Below are 25,194 nucleotides of genomic sequence, written 5' to 3'. Positions count from 1 at the left end.
GACTGAGAGGGAACTTCGGTCATAAGGATATTAAGACACGATGATGATATGGTCATTAAAATCGTTATGTACATATGTCTGTTGTACGCTGTTGATACCGTACCTAATACGATCATAACATAGTCGTGGCATGAAACAGTGTAGTAGTCAACTTAAATGTTGAGAATATCAAATACGCTAATAAAAAATTACATATAAAATCATATGAAAGTCTTTATAATAACAATTTCAATTAAAAATCAACTTATTTTAATCTAGAAAATCTGTTCATGTCTACATGATTTGCTTAACTACACAAACTGTGCAAATATATCGAAAATAACGCTTTTTAAGTACGTACTATTGACTACTGTAAGACCAATTGACTCGCCATTTTGTAAACTTCATAAAATGACGTAACGAAACTGTTAACGTAAAAGGTCGTATGTACACTTTAAAGGAAAGGAAATCTGTACCATTATATTTAATGTTTAAGTAAGATTATTAGATAAAAATTATTGTACAGTATACAAAACAGCAACGCGTGGCCGAGTTTTCTTAGTTCGTAAAAAAAAAGTAACTCAATTTGTACATTCGAACTTTTGCACTAACAGTAACGATAAACAAAATTAATTGATGGTTTAAATTTAAACGTCATTTATGAAAAATAAGCAAAGGTGCAAAAAAAAGAAATGTAGAACGTACAATTAAATACTTAAAATTTAAAATTCTTGTATACTACGTGTAGAAATCTAAGAAAATATTAAAATCGATTTTAACGACATACCCTTTATTATTGTTCTAATTATATTTTTTTATCGATTTGGCCATGTTTAAATAGCTAATAAATACGAAACATTTTTTTCTTTTTTAAAACATCCTCACCTTTCACTTTTCAACAACGAAGCACTACTTGCTTTATACTTGAAACTCCTAAGCGTGATATTACAATAAAAAAAAAAACAATGACTAGAGTGAAAAAATATATTTAAAAATAAAAAATCAGTCTAATTGGGAAAGCAGCGTCTCTCCACGACCGTTGCACAGTCGATCCTCGACATCTCCCTGAATATTCTCGACAAATTCACTAACATATTAAAATCGTTGTTCCTACATAACCACAGATTCAAAATGTTCTCCGTCGGCGAACACGTGTTCGAGAAGTAATAATAGAATGACGTCATTTTCAACTTCTCGGCGAGCAGTCTCCAGTCGTTGGCTTTGGTCGTCTGACCGTCCAGCAATTTACAAAGTATAACCCTATCCGATTTAGTCAAAACGTTCGTCCTATAATAATTATTGTCAATAGTATAGCTAGTTCTTTGAACGCCATTTCTGTAAACGAAATCATATCGGCCATCTTTTTTCGATAACGACGAATAATTGAATGGATTCTCGAGGATATTAACGCTGTAACCCATTTCCATGCCCGAGTAACTAAAACGCTTATTACAATTGAAATTAGAATTAAAATCATTTGTTTTCAAATTGAAAACGACTGAGTTCGTCTGTTTCTGCTTCTGATAAACCGTGACGTTTAATTCTAAACAGTTCATCGCGTCTAACTGTTGCAGGGTGAAAACGCAATGCAGTGATCTTACATTCATGTTCCAAATTTTAGAGAAGGACAGCTCCTGATACTTCCCACCGGATTGTATCTTCCATCCCGTTCCCACGTCCCGTACATTAACACACAAATCAGAGCAACTCTCTTGAAAATAAATCATTTTCGGATCACAGAGAAGGAAACCGCCAGATCGTCTCTCACTCTCGAAACATTCGTAGTACGCATATGGAGTATCATTGAACACGTGTAAATGAAGATCGTAATAGCCGTCCACACGTTTGCTGAGAAAGAGAGCTAATTTTAACACTTTCGCATCTAATGCACTAAAACTTCTGCCGATCAAAACGAAATCACTTAAGAATTCACAAACAAGATAAACTTTCGCTGGGTCCACTTGAGCGAAGATTGGAGTTCCAGGTGTTTCTTGGCCAAGGGTTAAGACCTTTCTCCATTCTCTTGAGTTGATTTCTTCAGGTTTCTGAAGGATGGAGAGAACCCAGCTGGAGTTCTTTAATGCTGCACAATGTGGAAATGTTAGGACGACAGCTTTGCAGAAATGAAAATTTTTCGGCCCACATCTGATAACTGGACTAAGTTGCGTCTCACCTGCCAAAGAAATGTACAATTTTGAAGCAAGTAAGTCTTTAAAAGTCTAAAAAGCAATGTACTTATGATGGTTTTTTTTTAAATATTATACATTAATCCTGGTGTGCATTAATGAGTTAGAACTCTTTTATATTTATTTATATTTGAAGCATTTTCTACCACGGTCTATCGCAAGTTTACGCCGTGCAAATTAAGTTAGCAAAGCAATACAAAACAAAACTTTATTACTCAGTGAATATTTTTCCTGTATTTGTACAGGAGTTACGAAAATTACTGGATGTTTTTTATGATAAATCCTATCAGTAACCGTAAAAAAGATAGGTTATGTTGCGCTGTGATGGCAAATTTCTGGCAATAATAATTTATCAATATTGCAAATATATTTTTACTTCGATGGCTTAAATCCTGTCATTATATTTTTATCCCGAAATATGCATAAACTCAACGATAACTATTAATATATAAAAAGACGACCTTGTAAAGAGTATATTTAGATTAAATTCGTACCAAACTAAGTTTATTTCGAAAATAAATTGAAGATTCAGGTCGAGATATATATTTTAGATTTAGGTCAAAATCCGCAGACTTTACTTTAACTCAGCTAGCCTATAAAATGTTTAGATTTAGGTCAATCTTGACGTAACTTAATTCCAAAATAACCGATTAATAATAACTTACCCTCTTGTAAGTTTGGCTTGTTCCATTCTTCGTCTGTGACCTCTATAGAAAACAGTTCCTCTCCTTTCTCTACTACACCATCGGGAACGAACAATCTGACTCCACATTTGTCTAAATTTAGCCAATCACCGTCGCTGCTAACAATTTTCGACGTAGCTGTTTCCAAATATTGAGAATTTAGAAATTTCGAATCTACTGAAGCATTGTTTTTAAGCGATGGTGACATTTCTATACTTTCATTACCGTACGACGATCCCGCTGAAATGAAACATCTTAATTATACATAGTAAATAACTTTAAGATAATTTATTTGTAAAGCTGTGGATTAAACGAATGGTTCAATGACAATTATTTGTTATTATTAATAATTTTCTACAGCGGAAATCATTTTCAATGAAGATTTCATATACTAAGTGTGAACGTAACGCATAAAGTTATATTTGTTTCAAATTTGCATAAGCTTCGAGTGCGCGTAAGATTTTGAATATTTTTTGTTTGTTTATTCATTTTCGATATCATAATCAAATACGATTTTCGAACATGACTACGCGATCATACAAAAAAAAAAAACACATTGACAATGCAAAAATTCTGATTTTGATGGCAATAAATTGCAGGCATATATGAATAACATAATTGATATAAGAACTATAAATAATACCACATAACAACATAAACATAACAAAAGCAAAATTAAAAGCAACAGCTACACCTTTGCCAATCATTTTATCGTGACTGTAAAAACCACCATAGTTGCTAGTGCGAACGCTTAGTCACGATAACATGATGACTGGAACTACATTATATTGGCACTTAAATATGAAAAACAAATAAAAGTTTTATCATTAAATCATCCAAGAAAGCGTGATAGGTGAACTCACAGCTCAAAAAGCAGCTGGAGTCAGAGCGATCTGACTCCTTGTCCTTGCAAGCGAAACTCTCCACTTGTGGTCTTACCTCGTGATCTATTGGGGAGATGTAACTGAAATAAATTGACTCATTTAATCATTTTTGAAACAAAACTCCTTTTTTAGTAGTTAAATAATAGTAGTAAACTTCAAGGTGATTGAACAGAACATTTTATTACACAAAAATGGTGAAAATATTGCTACTTGTACACACAAGTACGAATTTTTATGTTGTTTTTATGTTTTTTTATGATATATGTAGGTTGGCGGACGAGCAAATGGGCCACCTGATGGTAGGTGGCTACCACCGCCCATAGACATTGACGCTGTAAGAAATAATAACCATTTCCTACATTACACCAATGCGCCACCAACCGAGAGAGCTAAGATGCTATGTCCCTTGTGACTTTTGTTACACTGTCTCACTCACCCTTCAAACCGGAACACAACAATACTAAGTATTGCTTTGGTAGTAGAGTATCTGATGAGTGGGTGGTACCTACCAAGGCGGGCTTGCACAAAGCCCTGCCACCAACTAGACACTAAGATACAATTATTGTGGCCATTTTAAAAGGTAACAAACCAAATGTGGGAGATATATTGACACAGGCGCCGATGGCACGAAAAATCCGAAACGATCGAAAAGAGTTTAGTTACTGAAAATTTATCGACAGAAAAACATTATAACATTTACCGGCTCGACTCAGGGTTCGAGGACAGGACCTCGGAATAGGGTTAGCCACTAAAGAAACCGAGACGAGGCAGCCAAATTAACAATTCACATACAAATACGTTACATCCTCGCCTTCGATATTGATCGTCCTGGTTAAGGAGTTTAGTATGATCGAAGTGTTTTTAGTCGATAGACTTTCGACTGAGCAACGGATCTACTTGTGTGAATGCTTTAACTAAAATATCACACACGCGCAATGTTAAAGTAAAAATAGTACTTACCTGTTAGCCAATTGAGGAACTTCGTACAAATGCTCATGACGCGCATTACTAGACGCGCTTGTCTGTCTGTGTGTTCGTCTTGAATCGACTGTATGGAACTCTTCATGTATAGTCAAATCTGGTTGGTTAGTCAACGTTCTCTTTATAACGTTACCAAAATAATTAGTACCTGTTTTAAATGAAGCGTTTGATAAATTTTTCATACAAAAATGGTATGCTGAAAAGTTTTAGTAGTATCATGTCGCTGCCAACCTTAGGAATTAAGATGCTATGTCTCTTGTATAAGTAGCTACACTGGATCACTCATGCTTCAAACTAGACAACAACAATACTAAGTTTTGTTGTTTGGTGGTATGTAATAAAATACGAATACGAAAAGGTGGTACCTACACAGACGTACCGGCTTGCACAAAGCTCTGCCACCACCACCACTTTTTTAAACTGCCTACCATCACTCCGTAACATCACAACAAATTAAACAATGTTAAAATCGTAACAATACGAATAGATTCATGTAAAATTTTTTTAACCAATACTATTAATGCAAAAGACAAAAAAAGACTTAATTCAAAAATATTTCTTACCAGGCGGCGGTTTTGCGTATGGTGAATTCTCAGCCATTTTTATCTTCATATATTTAATTCCCAACACAACGACAATAATGAAAATGAGAAAGGCTATAGATAATGCTATGAATAATGGCCAATATGAAGATCCTGAAAACATTTCATCGGTTACCAAATATCACGAAGGAAACAAATAAATCGCTGCCCATTTCCCATTGCTGAAAGGCTCGTGCGTTTACACAAGCAAAGACAAATACATTATAAGTTACATACATTATAAGTTCAAAAACGCTTCATTGTGAAGTTTACTTGAATAAAATTGATTTGATTTGATTTGACATATTTATAAACACCATATTATATATGTTATTATCGTCTTCACCATCATTTGCTTGATCTTATGTTATTTTATTGGCACTTAAATTTAGTAAAATTTTATCTAAATATGTATATTTATCTAAGTACCAAATCAAATCATTACAGAAGTTTATCTACAATCACAAAACATAAATACATTATGTTGAAGTGGTTTTAAAACTAAGATCTTCGACTATATAAGTATATCATATTAAGATTAATAACTTACCATCGTGTAAATCAGATTTTGAAGTTCGAACGCATAAAGGGCATTGCGCAACTTGATAGTCTTTGCCAAGACAAGCGGTACTCGTGATGCACCTTCGTCTTCTGGTCTGGAGACAGTCTGAATCACATCGAGACCATTCAGACCATTGAGACCAACGACCTGTTAATTTTTTAAATTGATAGATAACAAAGAAACAAAATACTTAATTTTTATCCCTCCTAATTGGTTCATCGGTAACAAGTTAATTGTGCAGAATACATTAAATTTAAAACTTCCTAACGGAAACACAGTATATACCCTGACTGTTATTTAGAGAGTACCATGATCTTATATAATCAGAAAAAATATCAAGTGCCAGTCGAAAGACTTGCGTATTTTTTTATTGCTAATAAAATCTTTCTCTCGATCGAAAATCCCAACTTTTTTTATTCGATATTTCAGATTCAATTTGAATTCACTGCCTATATCAAATTATACATACCTAATATAATATCAGATGACTCATCGGCCAACTCATCCAAGCTATCGACGTATACATCTGAAAAATTGTCTGGTATTGTATTTTCGTCAGTCTCGACGGTAACCTACATCATTAGCATATTATGTAATGTTCATATTGATATGGATTAATATCGTGTGAACCTCGCCACTTAGTTTTATTTCCTTAAAGCAACTTCAGATCAAATACCCACAGACGTGTATCTCACTATTATTTAAATTTACTTTAGTGGTATCATGAGCTGGCGTGTATTTTTTTTCAGGCAGCTTCCCAATCATGATTTAAGTGACAACTTAAACTTTAAGAAGACGATGAAGACTTCCTGGCCACGGCAGCCGGATTCAAGGGTGACAAGCCAACTGTGCACAAATATAGGATACAGATGTGTGTGCAAATACAAATGCACAGTCCCATGGGATGACAAATCAGACATGACTGTAAATCGTACCAACTACATTACGTGCTTTCTGAGGCACGGGTGTTTAAACTCTATCGAGTTCCAGATTCAAATCTGTCTGCTTCTGAGAATTATTCGAAAGGGAAATCAAATACCTTTTTATATCCGCAATCCAATGCCTCAGAATTTACGTCTTTATAAGTTAGCCATTAGACCAATGGCATTTCTACTAACGCTTCTTATAAATCTATCGATATACAACGGCAAATATAATGCACGTTTATAGCCGACAGCGGGTATATTTCAAAATATATGATAGCGTACTATGTATCCATAAAACAGTCTTACGTGAATAATGAAACTGAAACATGACGCTCTAAACCAGGGACCAATCCTGTTTGCGACACATATTCCCGGAGTATAAAAAATATTTTCAACTTCCGTTATTTAACATTCGCGTGATAAAATATTTTAAAAATTAAATAATAATAAATAATAAATAAATACTGGACAACATCACATACATTACTCTGATCCCAATGTAAGTAGCTAAAGCACTTGTGTTATGGAAAATCAGAAGTAACGACGGTACCACATACACCCAGACCCAAGACAATGTAGAAAATTAATGAACTTTTTCTACATCGACTCGGCCGGGAATCGAACCCGGGACCTCGGAGTGGCGTACCCATGTAAACCGGTGTACACCCTACTCAACTACGGAGGTCATCTAACTAACTATACGAATACTAATTTCATGGCATCTTTTTAATCTTGTATCGAATAAAGAGACGTGTATGAACGTATTTTTTTTATTACATTTATTATTATTATATGTTATAATTATTACATTTTATTATAAAAATGTTTCACATCTTGCAATATCTTGCAATAAGATATTACCTTTTTTAAATATTTAAACGTAGTAAGTATATTACCGCTTGTAAGGCCGCCTGTTGCACGTCATGGAAGTTGTACATTCCTATTCTTTTTATAATTCACAATATACTTATGTTGCATATAAAATATTTTTGAATTTGAGAGCAATAGAGAATAAATAAATAAATACAATCTACGCAAATTAATTACTTGTAACCACGATGATTCCCTGGACCATTAATAAGCTTGAATGCTTTCGACTTGGAACCTTAGTGAAAATTTTATTAAATTGTGTCTTCGTTCATTTTACAGAGGTAAAGCTGATTTTTCTATATGTTATAGTTTATAGAGATTCGTAATAAGTAAGTATCGCACGAATCCGAAAACGTTCACAGCCTAAGACTCAGACTAGCTAGATTAAGTCGGTTTTACCATTTTGATAAGAAATATCAAATAGCACGCTTTAAGAATAAACCAACTCGTTTGGCATAACGCTCGCTTATGCCATCACGCCCGTAAATACTCATTGCTACATATATAAATTATTTAAATAAAAATATAACTCAATTTATTTTAGTTTCGCAATTCTTTTTTTTTATTTTACTTAGTTTTTTTTAATTATAAAATCATTGAACAACATAAGCAATAGTTGTACTTACCCAAGTCACAGTCTAAACAGTCCTGGGTTCTTTGCACACTGGGTCCAATGCAAGGTTGGCCTCCGTTCAAAGGTCTAGGAGCGGTACAAGTCCTCACTCGTCTTCTGCCTCGTCCATTACGATGTTCGTTAATTTGTCCCGCGCAAAAGCAATCGCTCCACGTGGACCAAGCTGTCCACCCCCCGTTAACTATTATAAGCATTTATACAGGATTTAGAATTGACTAAAATACCACAAAAGACGTAACAAAAAAATAAAATAAATCTTATTGGTAATAAGTGTGTCAAGTGTTGATTATATAATTGTTAATGTCTAGATGTAATTAGTTAATATAAATGTGAATTATAAAATTGTTTAAGTTTACAATTAAAGACTAATATAAGTTTTTGCTTTTTTTTTTTTTTAAATTAATGATATGAAAAGTTGGAATGGCTCGTGGCTAGAACATGATGTCAAATCTTAGACGAAGATTTCGGATTCGAATTTAATAAATCGCTATTAAGTTTTCTTCAAATATAATATTCCTTTATATAGTTGAATAAAGAAAATTCAAACACAAACTATAAATATAAAGAACTGGTTACATTTAGATTTATCATTATCGATAAACAACCATCTAGATGTAAATTTTTCTTTGCATTTATTTTTTACTGATGTTTCCAACCTTCAAATGTAGTTCTTGTTCTTTGACATACTTTTCTAATTCATTTTTATTTTAATTTTTTCTAGTTTTCGGCTGATGCCAGCGGTTCTTTTATGTCATTAAAATCCTTCTCTCCGATATGATATTTATTTCGAAAAAAATACTCCGATCATTAATTTTTATTTCGAAAACGAGTTCAAATTCATATTCAATTTGGGTTAGTAATTCATTTCGACCTCGGTGATGAAGGGAAACTTGCCGGTGATAATAATAATGAGTTTTAACCGTAATCATTTAGCGCCAAACCTTCTTCAGTAGTGGAACATTAAACTCTGTTATTACATTGTAGATATCACCGTAGAATTGTAAATACCGTTAGATTGTAATCTATCTCGCGAGATTGTAAACAGCCGAAATGTTTAACTCAAAATAAAACGTCAAAAATTTAAGTTTATGATATTTCGGTAAGGTTAAGTTAAAGTTTTTATAATTTAACTTTAATTGGCTTCCGTAGATTATAATCTACCGGAAAGTATTGCGTTAAATTCTAAGCAGTACGTTTCGGTTCACAATATTTTGACAGTTAACAGTCTCGCGAGATAGATTATAATCTAACGGTATTTACAATTTTACGGTAACGTGTATAACCTTAAAAAACTTATTGCCTTAGTTTCACTTGATATCCTATTCTTTATATAAATATTTCGCCGACATCACTTCGCTGTTTCGAACAAAATATCAAAAACAATTTTATTCGAAACGTACTAAAATAAACGTCACGACTTCAAAATGCAATTCAATGAGATCTTTGTAAGTTTCAACAATAGAAATATAGAATTCTAGTTTCTGGCAGATTTAATATTGAAACTCACCGAAAACTGTTAGTAGTGCAGGCTCGGACATCCTCTTCCCCGCCAAGTTCTCTGCGACGCAGGTGTAGTTTGCCATGTCCTAAAAAACACTTTTATGCCTAACGGGATATGTTGCTAGTATTACATTTGCAAATATTCCATGCATTTTAAATTAGAATTATTGCTCATAATTGCGCCGGCTGAGAAATATTATTTTTCCTTAAGGTGCTGACTGTATCCAAAAATCTTTTGTCACTATTTATTGAAAATTAAAAACATATTTTTTAAGCAATGTATTTAATAGATTCTAATCTCTTTTACGTTACTAGCTAAAACTTTATCTTTCTAAACTTAAAGTAACGTTAAGTAATTTGAACCATTACGAAATGAAACTAGAATTAGGTTATGATTTTTAAGTTTATTGTATTAAAACTTCTATAATTTGAAATGTATACCTACATTAGATTTTCACGGCAATGATCTATCAATATACAACCAATTTTACTTTTCATGTAATAATTTAAATAAAACCCTTGTTTTTAATTATCGTCAACTTATACTGGGCCTTACATAAAAGGCTGCGCCTCATCCCATAATAACCTACTATTGTAAAGTTAATGAGAAATGACGTCATACTCACCAACAAAGATGCCTGTTTGATGAGCAAGTCGCCTTCCTTCGAAACTTGAACATTATCGTCAATGGCTACTGGGGCTCCGTTCTTGAGCCAGTACAGCTGGGCGAAGGGCGCAGCTGGAGGCGGTTCACAGCGGAACGTCACTGGTGCGTATTGCTTCACTAGCTGTGATTGTGGGGCTACTGAGAAATGCTTCTTTATATCTAGAGGGATACGGTTAATTTTAGGATGTATTCTTTTAATAAGCCTTCCTTAAGAATTACATTAAACTTAATTTTCTTTTCTTTCTAAAATGAATTATTTTTACATAGCTATGTTACAGTATTAAATGAAAGTTACCATCGATTGGGTACGTTCATTCTACCGAAAAAACCTGACGAGAATTTCCGTAGTTACTCTTTTCCACCAATTAAAATACTTATGTACGTTCATTAAATATGATAAAATGATTATTTATATAATTAATTCATATTATTTTATTTGACAAAAGGTTTGCTATCAGAGATTGTTTTATATGTTTTTTTTCTTCGTATTGTTATAGTTATTTTATTTTTTCTAATATGTATGAGTATAATTTTAATTATTGTTTTTCTTATTCATATTATAAATTACATTTTGTACACGTCTGGGATATTTATTTATTATTTCTATATCATATTGTCTACTGTAAGAGTTGTCGGAATTGCCACTCCTACTTTATGGACATTAATATGTGTATTTTAAAAATTTCCTTACATAATGGGTTCGAATAACCTTTCTAGCCTTTGAGCCGAGATAGCCCAGTGGTTAGAACGCGTGAATCTCAACCGATGATTTCGGGTTCAAACCCAGGCAGGCACCACTGAATTTTCATGTGCTTAATTTGTGTTTATAATTCATCTCGTGCTCGGCGGTGAAGGAAAACATAGTGAGGAAACCTGCATGTGTCTAATTTCAACGAAATTCTGCCACATGTGTATTCCACCAACCCGCATTGGAGCAGCGTGGTGGAATATGCTCCATACCTTCTCCTCAAACGGGAGAGGAGGCCTTAGCCCAGCAGTGGGAAATTTACAGGCTGATTATGTAAATATGATTATGTAACCTTTCTATTTATTACCAAAATGTCCGAGGTCTACGTACTAAGACTCATACATTCTTCAGGAGCTTATTGAATAATGATTATGATCTTATTTGTTTAAGTGAAACATGGTTGGCTCCTGGAATCTTTGATGCTGAACTATTCGATAATCGTTACAATGTCTACAGATGTGACCGTGATTATGCATTGAGAGGGGATCGGATGGGAGGAGGTGCTTGTAGCAGTTAGACGTGGTTTTATAGTCATCGAATCTAAGCCTATTGCATTCCCTGGTGCTGTGGCAGATGTGATACAGGTTACTTTGCAGATAAACAAACGGCCTACTTCTAGTGTGCTACAACTCTTTTGTTGCTATTTTCCTGATTTCCGATATCAGTCAGATAGCCTTGATAACTTTTTTGAATCTGTTTCAAATTCTTATGTGAATAAACCGCATGTTCATTTTTTGATATTAGGTGATTTTAACATTAGTGCCGCTAGATGGAGCTATTCTGATCCTTGTTCTAATAATATTTTAAATGCAAATACTAATGATACTTGTGTTCAGTCATTATATAGTTTTCTACAATTTACAAGTTTTAATCAAGTTAATGTTGTGCCTTAACATGAGAAACCAAACTTTATTTTTTGTACCCCTTTGTAAGTGTGACTATTCAAAGAATATGTTCTTGTTACGTGCGTGTAAAAATTATAACATACATTGTAAAGAATTAGATATATTTAACTCAAAGATTAGTGAATTTAAATTTAGTTTACGTCATATTACTAAAATATAAATGTTTTACATGCTTTATATACTTTCTGTTTTTGTTTTTACTTTTAATGTAAGTTGTCATTTGTTTGTATTAATTTTAAGTGGAAACTTGATTGATTTATGTTTTTCTTATATTTGTTTTTTTTACTATTAAGTGTAATTATAATTGTTTGTTTCCCAAATAAATAAATAAAATCAAGTTATAGTAACTCCAAGCTTTTTTTATATTATTAGTATTTTATCGAATACCGAGTCACAACTATAGTACTCTTTTTTTTAACAAGCTTTAAATTAGGTCATAGGTCGCTCTAAACTTTCAAATATAATATAAGTAAGTAACGTCTGCTGAAATATATTTTTTACGTATACTAATATCACAAATGTCTGTTACTCTGTTTCTCTTTCATCGCAAAACCAACCAAGCTTGAACTTCAAGGAAAGACATAGGCTCTTTTTATGCCTAACCTGATGACTTACCTCCAAAAACGCAAGTGAAGCCACGGGCGGACTATTAAAATCTAGATGTTTGTCGCGCTCAATTTACTAAAATTTGACATAGAAGTAAAACAACTATCATATATCTTCTTCCTAATCAGAATTAGGTTTTAATGAAATAGTTGTCAATTTCTATGTTTGATATTCTTAAAGAATTCATCAACTATTACACAAAATTGGAACAATGTTGTTGGCTATATTAAATTACAGAAACTTGTCACCTTCACGTGCTGACAATTTCTCAGCGGAAAATCTACCAATTTTTCTTTGTAGCAACTAGTATTACGTAATCATGACCAGGGAAAATAACAAATCATATAACGTTATGGCGAATTATTCGGTTAATAATAAAATGCCTTCTAAATTAATTTTAAAGACATTAAAGCGTTTGTAAATGTATTTTTATTCCACAAAAGAGATTGTTAACATACCATTAATTGATTGATTGATATTTGGAACAAATATATTTTTAGTAAATGGCTAAGTTACGGTACATATAAAATTATGTATATAAGAAATTCTACAATATATTGAATTTATAATTGATTCAATCAAGTAAAATGATAACAGAAATTTAAGTTCAATAAATACACACGTGCACACATCGCGTGGAGGCGTACGCACACATAGAACACATTCATGTACCATTCGTTTGTAGTTAATGTGATATGCTTAACTAATACCCCTAAGAAGAGCTTTGCTACAAATTAGACCTACCTATATTATTATACTTCTTTTTTTACTAGCCAAACAGAAATTTACATTATTTTTGGCAGGGCTATACGCTAGCCCGTCTGGTTCGTCTGATGAGATTTTCTACCGCCAGATAACCTGTATTGTTGTATTGCGGTTTGAAGGACGAACGAGCCATCGTAACTACAGGCACAAGGGACATAACATCTTAGATGTAAGGAATGGTTAATATTTCTTAAAGCGCCATTGTCTATGTGCGGTGGTGACCACTAATTATCAGGTGGGCCATTTGCTCGTCCGCCTACGTGTATCGCAAAAAAATAAAGAGGAAAACCTTCCAAATCGACGAAGCTAGCGGTAGATAAGCTTTGGCTTTTGTTTGTTTGATGGATACAGTGTAATTACAGGCTACAGAACAGTGGTGAGTTATTTGCACCACAGCGTTATTAGTGCTATGTTCAAGTAAAATTTTAATCTTTCCTTCTTATCGGATTATATCGCGTATTTTCTTGTAATTGCATTACTTCAAAGCTAACTTACAAATTGGATTACGAATGTACCGTCCCTATTTTCATAGAAATAGCTATTATCAACCTCAACCTCTGTGGTGTGGTGGTGTGGGTTCAAGTCTTTACGACGCAATTTTGTATACGGTTTGTTTTTTTTTTCTGTTTACAAATATATACAGCGACTATGATACAAATACGGAATATGATCAAATTCTAGCTCAATTGACTAAACTATTAAAAAGGCTTATTGCGCTCAAAAGGTTTTTACACGGCTTACAGTAGAGGGAACTGGCAGAAATTGTCTCGTAAGGAAAAAGCGTTATAATCTACAGGTGACCTATCCCTATACCGTACCGTACCGTAAATAAAACCGTATAAAATAAGCAGAGACAAAAAACTGACGATTTTATTTAAAATTCATATTTGTTATTGTTTTAATTCGCACGCAATTTTTAATAAAATTTTAATTCATTCATTGTGTCTGTCTGTCTGTCTTATTTGATAAAAAATATATAGCGAAAGCAACGTCGTTCCAACCGCGTGTCGCAATATACCTTTCGTTTTTCGTAGGGAGACGTATAAATAGTTAACACTGCCAACATGTAAACTTGGCGCTGAAAGAAATATTAACCATCCTTTACACCAGTGATTCCCAAAGTGGTCCAGGTGGACCCCCAGAGGTCCACGGGAGACTTGCTGGGGGTCTACGTAGGCGTGAATAAAAAATGGGGGTCCATAAGATGTTAATGGGGGTCCACCAAAATGACACGAGAATCACAAACAAATTCATAGATTACAATTGCTGAAATACTCGTAGGGTTACTAAGGATAGAATTAAAAGCACCAATATTAAACAAATTTAAATTTAGTTAATATTTTAGTGTCTCTCAAACTGTCGTTACGGACACATGCCAGTAGGTGGTCCACGAGAAAAATAAGTTTGGGAACTACTGCTTTACACCATGAATACCCTAAAAACCTTAGTTACACTTGGTCAATTACCCTTCAATCCAAAACACAACAATTGTTGTTTGGCGTTAGAGTACACTATGATATCCAACTTCTAAGAACTTACGGTTAATCGTAAGTAGCTCACACAAATTCGTTTAAAAATTAATGATACTCGTCTTCGTGAGTAAATAGGTCTATGCATTGTATGTATATATTTATATTAATGTAATTTGTTAGAATTCAATTAGGAATTAATGAGGCTGTGACTAAAAAGGTTGTATAACTTACAAGCTAATTCGATGGTAGCTGGTTGACTCCGTATCTGCCCTCTGCTAGTCCAAGCGAAGCAGGAACATTGATATTTCTCACTCCCGAAATACTCTTCAACATTTTCTCTTGTAACTTTGTATTCCCCTTCTATTATCCGCACCCCGGTTTGCGGATCAACGAATTCGAAATTTAACGCTTGAGTTTTAACGCCGTTACATTTGAAATATACCTAAAAAGTTACATTTTTGTTTCAAATTTGAATTTCGAGTTTTTTTTAAAACATAAGATATTTTCTTGATCGATCCTATAGTGAGAACAAATATTGAGTAAACAAATAAATAAAATATTTTACACAATATAAGTAGTACAATATTTTATTCTACTAGCTAATTTCTGCGTTGAAAATTATAATATTTAGCTAAAAATCTTCTCTGAAATACGCTAAATAAAATTTTTAATATTTAATTAATAATTTCATGACAAATGTCCAGCGGATTTTGCGCGATGCGCGTTCAACAAATAAACAGCGAAAATTAGAAGCAATAGTTAAAAATTTAAATTAATATATTGTATTAATTAAACAATGTTCAATTAGTACAAATAAACAAAATATTTTATACAATTAAATAATACATTATTGTATACCTATATGAATATTATATTATTTTATACCTAAACATATTAATATTTCGATGAGAGATGCAAATCACTTACTTCTAAAGCATTTGCTGCGCGGCATTTAAGTGTAGCAGGCTTATTTTTTACAACATAAGTGTTTTCTGGTTCCAGGAGAAAAACTGGCAGATTATCTTTCGTTGTATGCAAGGGTATTTTATCATCTACTGGTAATATATCTTTGGTATTACTCTTAACTGTTACAACATCCGGTGAGTCTTTATAATTAGTTTCCTTATTATCATAATCGTAATCTAAATACGAGTGATCATCTTCATCATCCTCATCATCATCATCTAACTCATCATTATTTGGAAATACTGGCGGTAAAAAATAATCTTTGGCTTCATTGTTTGGGTTTATTAGAAAATCTAATGGTCTCTTGTCATCATCTTTATGGTCTCCATCAGCTAAACTATCACCGACTCGGTGATGAGTACCTAGAATTCATTGACCGTGTATGGATTGCATAAATATTTTACTAAATGAAAATATAGGCCACCGGATATCCGTTTATATATCAGTTAATAAAATAAAAATAAAAAAAAACGAATCAAATCAATTTACGATTGTTTCATTTCAGTATGGTAAATAATCGCGTAAAATTTTAGATAACTCTGCGTATATTTTCTGCTAAACAATTCTAAACCAATTTTATTTATTCGACGGCATATTTTATAAACTTTTTAAAACGTTCAGCCTTTATTATAATAAACATACTTACTTTCTCCAATGTCCTGTCCCTTCGCGCGAATGAAATGAATTTGGATTATGAAGAAAATAGTCCAGAATTGCAATTCCATTTATGCACTGGTTTAGTTTCAAATAAATTAACAGATCGATAATTTTTGAGACGATTTCATTTTGTTCCATAACTGAATTTTATTATTTAAACATTACATCTTACTCAATTGATATTTAAAATAAGAACACTTTTAAATAGAAAACAATCAAATCCACTCCCATTCCTATTACAAAACTTCAAACGACACTCAAAATCACTGCGAGATATTAAGTCGTAAAGAGAGACGTAAAAGTTTGCGATTATGTGATTGGCATTTGTATAGGTGTTTACGCCACCGCGGACAAAGTCCAACTGAACAGGGGTTGAAGGGTGAATGAAAACTTGCGAACTCCGACAAAGTTTTTTGCGCATGCGCGTAAGTCGCTTTTCATCGACAAACAAAAGTTAGACATGTAATGAATGCTGATGAATTTTTGTTTAAAAGCTTATGAGTGGTTTGAGAGCTATTAGTTAATCATTTCAGTTTGACTTTTAGCTACATTCAGTTTGTGCTTTGTAATTAGATTCCTAAAGTAAAGGTAAATTATAAAAACAAAACAAAAGTCGTAATATTTATTTCTTCTCAAATAAATTATCCAAAGATTATAAGTCCATACAATATACATTATTTTAGATTGACTACTGTGCCGGAGAATAATTGCTGTCCTTTCACTAAAATTAAGAATAAGAAAGGGTGGTCCGCCTTGAATTCCGATGGTTTCTGATATGCGAATTTCATCGTGTTTACCACTGAAAACATTTTGATTTTCATCTCGCAGTCACATCATCATCAGTGTATCGATAATTTTACATACAGTATCAGCGTATTTCTTATATAATTCTAACTTAAATCCATATTATAAATTACTAATTATTTACACAGAACGATAAGTATTGAATATATGTTTATTAAACAAGCCAGTAGCATTGGACTACAATATAATCCTACCTGTCTACTAGACTACTAGACTATTGAATTGGACTAGATTGAATGAACATACCTACTAACCTATAACAATATGGTAACCCGATTGAATCGTGGTTTAGTGCAATAATAGTTGGTTAGCTTATACAAGCTAAAGCCATGAGTCCAAATCCCCGTGTAATATAAAAAGTAAGATATTTTTCCGTCTCAATGGTAGTTCAGAGTCTTAAAGGTGACAATGTTCACAATTCCGTTCCTCGGAGAGCACATCAAGCCGTTGTCCATCTGATCTATTTTCAGTTCTGTCATGTTTAACGTCGCAAAGTCATTCATATTATCATACACGTCATATTGTCATAGTAGTTATGCTACTATAGAAAGTGTGTCATGAATAATCAGCTAATGACCTTTGAGAATTACCACCTATACCGAAACCGTTAGGACCTTCAACATCAGCCTTATCTCATACAAAAGTAATCAGACACGTGACACACTATTACTAATTCACGTGAATTTTGGCGATTGTTTTTGGTATTTACTATCAAAGAAAGGAACGAACTTTATATCATATATAAAATGCTATGTCGTGCACAAAAAAAAAAATACTTTAAACATGTACGATCTTCAACCACAAGCAATGTTGTTTGTTATTTAATTTGGAAGTGTTAAATTTGTGCTCATAATAAATCCTGTGCTTCCTAAACATCTGTTATTTTATAGCCGCAGCAATATATTTGAAATGTTACCCAAAGGTTGTATGGAAGGAATCGCTTGTACTCTATACCGTAGCCTTTTATAAAAGGTGATCCCTTTTGTGTTCCAGGTATCACACATACAATTTAATATCTAATCTTCGTAGATGCATTGACAACCATGTAAGGAATAGTTAATATTTCTTACAGTGTCAAGCTATTATTGAAGTGACTTCTCCATTAACGATCGTGCCCTATTTTAAAATATTCGTGTTTATGTTATCTTTACATGTAATAGAATTCGATTGTCTGTTTGTAATATTAAAATATCCATTATTTACTGAATGCATATGTATATGTATACACGGTACATGTAACAGTTTTTTTTTTTTGTTCGTCTGTTTGCTCTGTTTAATCTCTGGAATGGATGGACCGATTCTGACGGGACTTTCACTAGCAGATAGCTGGTGTAATATGGAGTAATTTAGGCTACAACAATAACTTTTTTCGTTAAATTCAAACGCGCACGAAGTCGCGGGTACAGCTAGTCTTATATTAAGACTTTTGGATAGTTTCCTCTTGGAGCATTTTGTGTTCGCGCTTAAAATATTTTAGGTATATAATAATGTCTCACGATAGTTACTACTTAAATATTTAGTTTACCTGATGATCCTGCAGCTTCGGTTCCAAATTCATTGACCTCTATAAATGCTTTCTGTTTCGCGTTAGTTACGTGTAACGATTCATCTCGTACTATTTTAGTCAAACCAGAGTCAACATTGTCGAATATTTTTTTAACTCCTACCTAGAAGATTTGTATTACGAAAGTTACCAAGTACTATTGTTATTATGAATATTTGTTAAGAAAAATAAGTGTTGGCAGTATCTACGCTCCAGTGTCCCTTGGACAGCCATCGGTTCCTCTCTTGTATTATCTCCACTCGTGTTGCTCACCCATAGAATTATGAGAATAAGGGAATACATATTGTGCCTATGTTTGTACACTCTACTTGGTGGCAGGGCTTTGTGCAAGCCCATCTTGGTAGGTACCACTCATAATATATTATACCACCAAGCAGCAATACTATGTATTGTTGTGTCCTGGTTGTAAGGGTCAGTAAACTCGTGTAGCAAAAACTTAGTTCCCAAGGTTAGTTGCAAATTATGTAAGGAATTATTAAAATTTCTTACGGCTCCAATGTCTATGGGCGGTATAATATTTTCTTAGCAATAGGCTAGTCTTCGTTTAGAAACGAAAGGGGATATCGCTATATAGCGTAAGATCTTTGTCACAATTTGAATTAAAAAAAAAAAAACTTTCCAAATTGTTAATTTTCAAAATATGCAATCATCATCTTAATATGTACACCATACTTTATTAACTAAACAAAAACATTTCATCATAATTACCTTTAAATACATCGCGTTTAAATTTAATTGTGACTCAATTTTAAACTTTGGCATAATTAGTTGTAGATTCTTTAATTCCATCCGAGACAGAGCTGAATCTAATAATTCTGGTGCTAATTTTAACTGAGACAGAAGTACCGATAGACCGGTTCGTGATGTTGGCAATACTAAGAGTAATGACGCCTTATCTCCATTGTACGGTATCTGAACCAACTTTAAACAAATAATACCAAAAACAGTTTTACTAAACAATATAATTTCAATGAATATTTGAAGACACCGTTTTTTTCAGGAAGTCTTACAAGAAAACGTAGAACATATCAAAATAAACTGGGTACGATTAAAGTTCTGGTTTTAATTCTGTGACTTAAAGCTAACACATCTGAGCTGAATATGGGAATTCAACTATCACGATAAATTCTCAAAAGAGCCGGGCCAACTTCACAGGATTAAAGTTCGTATTGTTCTATGTATATTATTTCAAATCCAATCGCAAAAGGAATAGAGATAAACACACCTTAGAAGTATATTTTCCATGCGTTTTCCTAATAGCTTTTCTATAGCATGCACTACAAATGGTTCGTGATTAATATATATTTATTTATAATAAGCAGTATTTACGTACTTAAATTTTACCTTCATAGTTTCGATATCAACTTTGCTGACATTCAAAAAGTAATTTTTTCACGATAAAATAATTTTTACAATTCAATATCTTGCAAAATGATTCAATTTTAATGGAATCTTTAGTATTTATAGCTTATAGACACAGGTCTGTGTCTGTGTGTTTATCAGGCACGAGGTTATACCTCATAGATTCCAAATTTAAAAACGTATTTGTAGTAAAAAAATCTTTAGTAGCTTGGTGGTGGTGCTTTGTTCAAGCCCGTCTGAGTAGGAATCACCCACTTATCAGACATTCTACCGCCAAACAACAGTCCTCAGTATTGTTGTGTTCCGGTTTGAAGGGTGAGTGTGTCAGTGTTACTACAGGGATGGACATACCATCTTAGTTCCTAAGATTGGTGGTGCATTGGCGCTGTAAGGAATGGTTAATATTTCTTTAAGCGCACTGGTCTATGGGAGACGGTGACCACTTACCATCAGGTGGCCCATTTGCTCGTCCACCTACCTTTATCATAAAAACTTACAAGTATATGATATGTATTTTACTTACCCGACTTCCCAATGCATCGCTTACACTGTAATTATAATGTCCAATTTTTATCATCATCGGAACGGTAATTTGGCCGTTCGGCGAATGAAATGTCATGTTCTTTACTTTATCGAAGTTGTCTTTCCACTTACCCTAAGATTGAAATCAGGTATAACATTCACTAAAATACAGATATGCTTAATTCATCTGATTACGCCTACGAGCAATCGAAATTTTAACGCAAACAAAATAATCGGTAAAAATCGGTACCAATTTCGTTAACACATTCAAAAAAGTAGTATAAAGCTTTATGAAACAAAAAAAAAAACAAATACTCTTATTACTTTAAACTAGAAAGTTAAATCAAATAAAACATAAGATGATCTTAATATTATCAGACCTCTTGTACACCAGATTCCTTCAAAGAATAATGCTCTCACTGACGTCAACCTGATATGTGTGTCATTAAATAGCGATTCAAGATATTTTGTTGTATTAACGTCAATAATACTCTGCGCTTCAAAAACCCCGTAGCTGGTTACAAAACCACCAAGTAACCACCGGTTAGAGAGCTAACAAGCAGAATATTAAATTCTTCGAAATCATTTTTCTAGCAGAATTACCAAAACAATGTGTGTAAAACATAATTCCATCGATGAAGATGATGCCATAATTAATTTAGTTGATAGTATAAATAATAACAGTTTCATTTAACAATACCCACGCTAAAATATACACCGTTGACCAGTACTAAAGATGTAGAAGGCGGAACGTCTATTGGACTGACAATATCTTTTATCAAGCCATTGGTTTGTAAGGAGACCTTAAATGTAAAAAAGTCAAATGAGAATAAAGTTTGGAAGTAGTACAATCCCGTACTATATTTTAGGTACTTTGACCGCTTTCCTTCGCATCAGATGTATTTTAAAAAAAGAATTGTAAAAAATAGATCATATTCTTGTATCTTTGTTTAAAACTGTTGGTCAAAACTGTACTAAAAACTTAGGTAATTCATTATGCTTACAACCGTATCGGAGCAATATTTTAATAATGTGGAATTAAACTCGTCTAAGTCACTTGCTTATGATTCAAATTTCATCTATTTAGTTTAAAATGACTCCTTGATTAGGAAATCATTTTAGTAAGCTCGAATTTATTACTCTTATTACGTAACATTTATCGATGTAAAAAAAAAAAGAAACGTATTAAAATGGTCTGTCTGCCTTCGAAATTTCGAATATCCGCCCCGTACTTTGTTCTTTAAGCCATCCCCACGTTAACTTAATAGGCAGAAAACGAAATCAAAGTTTTTCTGTTCCTAGGATCAGTAATTACACTGCCTCACACAATCTCAATACTGAAACACAGCAATACGTAATTAGTTAATAAGTGTGATCAGGCCGACTTGAATGAAGTCGTACCATTAAGATTTTCCCTCAATAAATTCATGTCTGCTGGCTTAGTCATCGGTCTAAAACAAGTGAATGTACAATACAAATTACCGTGTACACATTTTGTCTATTGGAATATCAACCTGTCACTAATCGGTCAAGCGGATTTAATGACCATTGTATCATGAACACTGCCGACTGATATCGAACTCATTATAATTCATCATGTACCATCACCTGCTCAATTTTTGTTTTCCATTCACCATAATTTACCTAATTTATACGAAATTATAACATTATTAATAACATCTTACCCAGGAATTAATTTCTTCAGCTGCATACGTCGGATACTGGAAATCTATTTTCTCCGCACTAGAATCGAATATATCCTTGGCTTGGTCTGAGAAAGCTCTGTGAAGTCGGCTGTTGATTGATATGTATAGTTTGCTGGCTATATCCAACTTTACACCGGGAAGGTAGCGGAGTTCCAGTATTAGCGGTTTGAAGTGACTCGAGATCTGTAGATACGATCTGATCTTGAGATATTTAATACATTTTACGCTTAGAGTATGAAGCGATACGCGATAAGCGTAGAATTTTCAGTTACTAACTTTACGAAATTCTAGAGTTAAAAGATCCATTGACCTTTGTTTTTTAATGTGATAAAATTATTTTTCTTTTTGTACGTAACAACACTGAAAATTATAGCTAACGAGTTTGGTGTAAAACTATCATATTTGGTAGAGATTTAGTTCCTGGTACAACAATATCTCTAAGGTCTATTGAGAAAACTTATTATAATATAACAATCAAAAACAGTGATGAATATATATTATCATCGGTAGTTCAGTCTGCAGTAGTTCGTTGGTCCAGTGGCTATAAGGCCACAGATCCTAAGGTTCTAAGGACAAACCCCAGGTCAGCCCGAAAAAAGGCATTGGGTTTTTTACAATAACAGCCCAGAATGTCGTAGTTGGAAGTGTAACGTAAGAGCGGAAAGCATATAAAGTCTTTGATCCTGCGCCTGAACTCATTCCGGTGTTGATGTATTTGCCGTCGCATCCGATTATGAGAGTGTGGGTATAGGGAGTGCACTGGTGATTGTACACACACTTTTGCGCGATAATATGTCCAAAATAAATCGGTCATGACGACATCAACAAAAAGCATCATAAAAAAGTCAGCACTGACAAGAGGTAGAGACGATGTTGCTGTCGATTCTGCTAATTTCTTATCATAATTATGCATACAAAATGTAACCAGGTCATTAAGATTTCCTTTGCAAGAAGTTCTGTAGAACTGGAAAGGTTAAAAAACATAACAGAATAGGATTGTTTATAAAGTACTGACCATAGATTTTTTTAAAACACCGATAGCTGATAGCAGTTCGTCTAAGCTGTGGCCCTCGGCTCCTAGAGCTAGCTTACCAAGCGGCATTAGAGCTGATATTGGGGAACATACAGTACTTTCTTTTGGCTCGGAAAGGGCTGCATGCTACCAACATATATTAATACTATAAGATTATTTGTATATAGTAATTCTTAATATAATTCGTATAAAACAAAAAAATAAATAAAAACGTCAAAATATTGAAATCGTATGAGTACATATTGCGTACATTCTTTGTTAGAATTTTAAATAAATTTCATCCCGCCGATAGAACCAAAATATAATAATAACCTTCCCTAAATGGGCCTGGTGAACACAGTCTAGAAGTATTACACATATATACTAACTTTTTAATTTAGTAGATATATGTGGAACAAAGTTTATATACTTTTAAAATATTATCTAATTTTATTGAATATACTTTATATTACGGTGAAAAATTTATTCAATCGCTAAAACAATGAATATTATAATTCCTATTAAGTCCTATTGTAGGGCAATTTGCTCCTACACTTAGGGAGCAGATTTGTATCTTATTCCACCATGTTGCTCGACGGCGTGTGCAATGTGGCAGAATTTGATGTATGTACACATATCAAATCAGCCAAGTTATTATATTATAAATGTGAAAGTAACTCTGTCTGTTGGTCTGTTTCTGTTTTACAGCCAAATCACTCGAATTTGATGAAATTTGGTATGAAACAAGCTTGACCTCCAAGGAATGACACAGCCTACTTTTTATACCTAAGATCTGGGTACCAACCCCTCGAACGCAAGCGAATTAGCAGACGTAAACTATTATATTGAATAAAATAAAAACTTACCACAAAGAATGATTTTCTAAGAGTTCCATTCATATCCATGATATTATTTCCATCCAAAGGCGTTTCATGCGTGTTATTTGTAGAGGTAAAGACTCTATGTTTTTTAGCTGTTGATTCAGCGATAAGTAGAACCGCAATAACTACAAAATTATACCTTTACAAATAATAATACGGTACAAAGTTATTTGATTATTTTTCGTTCAAAATTGTACCTACTTACATTTCAAAAATATATTCATTTTACAATTAATAATACCATGTCAACAAATTTTGAAATAGATTCCTTAGATAAATTACTTTCGCAGTTGATTTTACCGTTGCGTTATAACAAATACTGCAATAAATTTACTTTCATTCAATGGTACATAATTGTTAATTTCATGGTTCTGCCTTTTAATTTATTAAGCTACTGGTAACTCGTATTGGCTTAACTTGAATTCTTGTCAAACGTTGTAACTCGTTAATTGTTTACTTAATCAAAGTTCAGTCGACTTGTACGGTGTATCAAAGTCAAGGCTTTAGTTTAATTTAATTATATCGACAATCAATATTTAATCAATATTTCATTGCGTGTTGATTTTTTTTTTAATTGTTGCTTTTATTTGTAAAGAAGACACGATAAGGATTGAACGATACGGTCGAGATTACAGGCTCAATTTAATTTTGAAGGCATTATAGTAGACTCTTTGTTAACTCATAACCTAAAACAACACAATAATAAATAAGTGGATTAAACACAAACATTCAACACGTTGTATGAGATGAGGTGGAGAAATAATATTCGAC

At 33.1% G+C, this 25,194-nt stretch overlaps 3 protein-coding genes across 4 annotated transcripts in view; all 3 read right to left on the bottom strand.

The window, feature by feature from the left end:
* Positions 1–25,194, bottom strand: part of LOC113393552 (cuticle protein 19.8) — a 205,468-nt gene that overhangs the window by 149,773 nt on the left and 30,501 nt on the right. The window lies entirely within an intron of this gene.
* Positions 950–16,936, bottom strand: LOC113393546 (netrin receptor UNC5B-like). The gene is made up of 13 exons (XM_026630496.2): positions 16,562–16,936; positions 15,877–16,277; positions 15,181–15,391; positions 10,413–10,612; positions 9,794–9,872; positions 8,279–8,467; positions 6,326–6,382; positions 5,845–6,003; positions 5,277–5,408; positions 4,693–4,861; positions 3,712–3,812; positions 2,831–3,088; positions 950–2,152 (listed from the first exon to the last, which is right to left on the bottom strand). The coding sequence occupies exons 1-13, from the start codon at positions 16,638–16,640 to the stop codon at positions 987–989; spliced, it is 3,201 nt and encodes a 1,066-aa protein (XP_026486281.1). The 5' UTR covers positions 16,641–16,936; the 3' UTR covers positions 950–986.
* Positions 17,235–23,684, bottom strand: LOC113393369 (antichymotrypsin-2-like). The gene is made up of 7 exons (XM_064215213.1): positions 23,546–23,684; positions 22,510–22,713; positions 21,529–21,627; positions 20,826–20,957; positions 19,649–19,861; positions 18,902–19,043; positions 17,235–17,371 (listed from the first exon to the last, which is right to left on the bottom strand). The coding sequence occupies exons 1-7, from the start codon at positions 23,630–23,632 to the stop codon at positions 17,247–17,249; spliced, it is 1,002 nt and encodes a 333-aa protein (XP_064071283.1). The 5' UTR covers positions 23,633–23,684; the 3' UTR covers positions 17,235–17,246.

Source organism: Vanessa tameamea, chromosome 6 (assembly GCF_037043105.1).
Source record: "Vanessa tameamea isolate UH-Manoa-2023 chromosome 6, ilVanTame1 primary haplotype, whole genome shotgun sequence".
Lineage (NCBI taxonomy): Eukaryota > Metazoa > Arthropoda > Insecta > Lepidoptera > Nymphalidae > Vanessa > Vanessa tameamea.
Note: the sequence above shows the minus strand (reverse complement) of the source record. Positions and strands in the feature narration are given on the sequence as shown.

Bases quoted from the DNA above. Each gene is read 5' to 3' on its own strand.
- LOC113393369 (XM_064215213.1), bottom strand. From the start codon at position 23,632: ATGCCGCTTGGTAAGCTAGCTCTAGGAGCCGAGGGCCACAGCTTAGAC. The intron at 22,714-23,545 runs GTCAGTACTTTA...TCGTATCTACAG, and splicing joins GTGTTTTAAAAAAATCTATG to ATCTCGAGTCACTTCAAACC. The intron at 21,628-22,509 runs GTAAGATGTTAT...TTTACATTTAAG, and splicing joins CTGAAGAAATTAATTCCTGG to GTCTCCTTACAAACCAATGG.
- LOC113393546 (XM_026630496.2), bottom strand. From the start codon at position 16,640: ATGGAATTGCAATTCTGGACTATTTTCTTCATAATCCAAATTCATTTC. The intron at 10,613-15,180 runs GTAAGTTATACA...GTATCCCTCTAG, and splicing joins AGCTACCATCGAATTAGCTT to ATATAAAGAAGCATTTCTCA. The intron at 9,873-10,412 runs GTGAGTATGACG...AGTGTTTTTTAG, and splicing joins TCAAACAGGCATCTTTGTTG to GACATGGCAAACTACACCTG.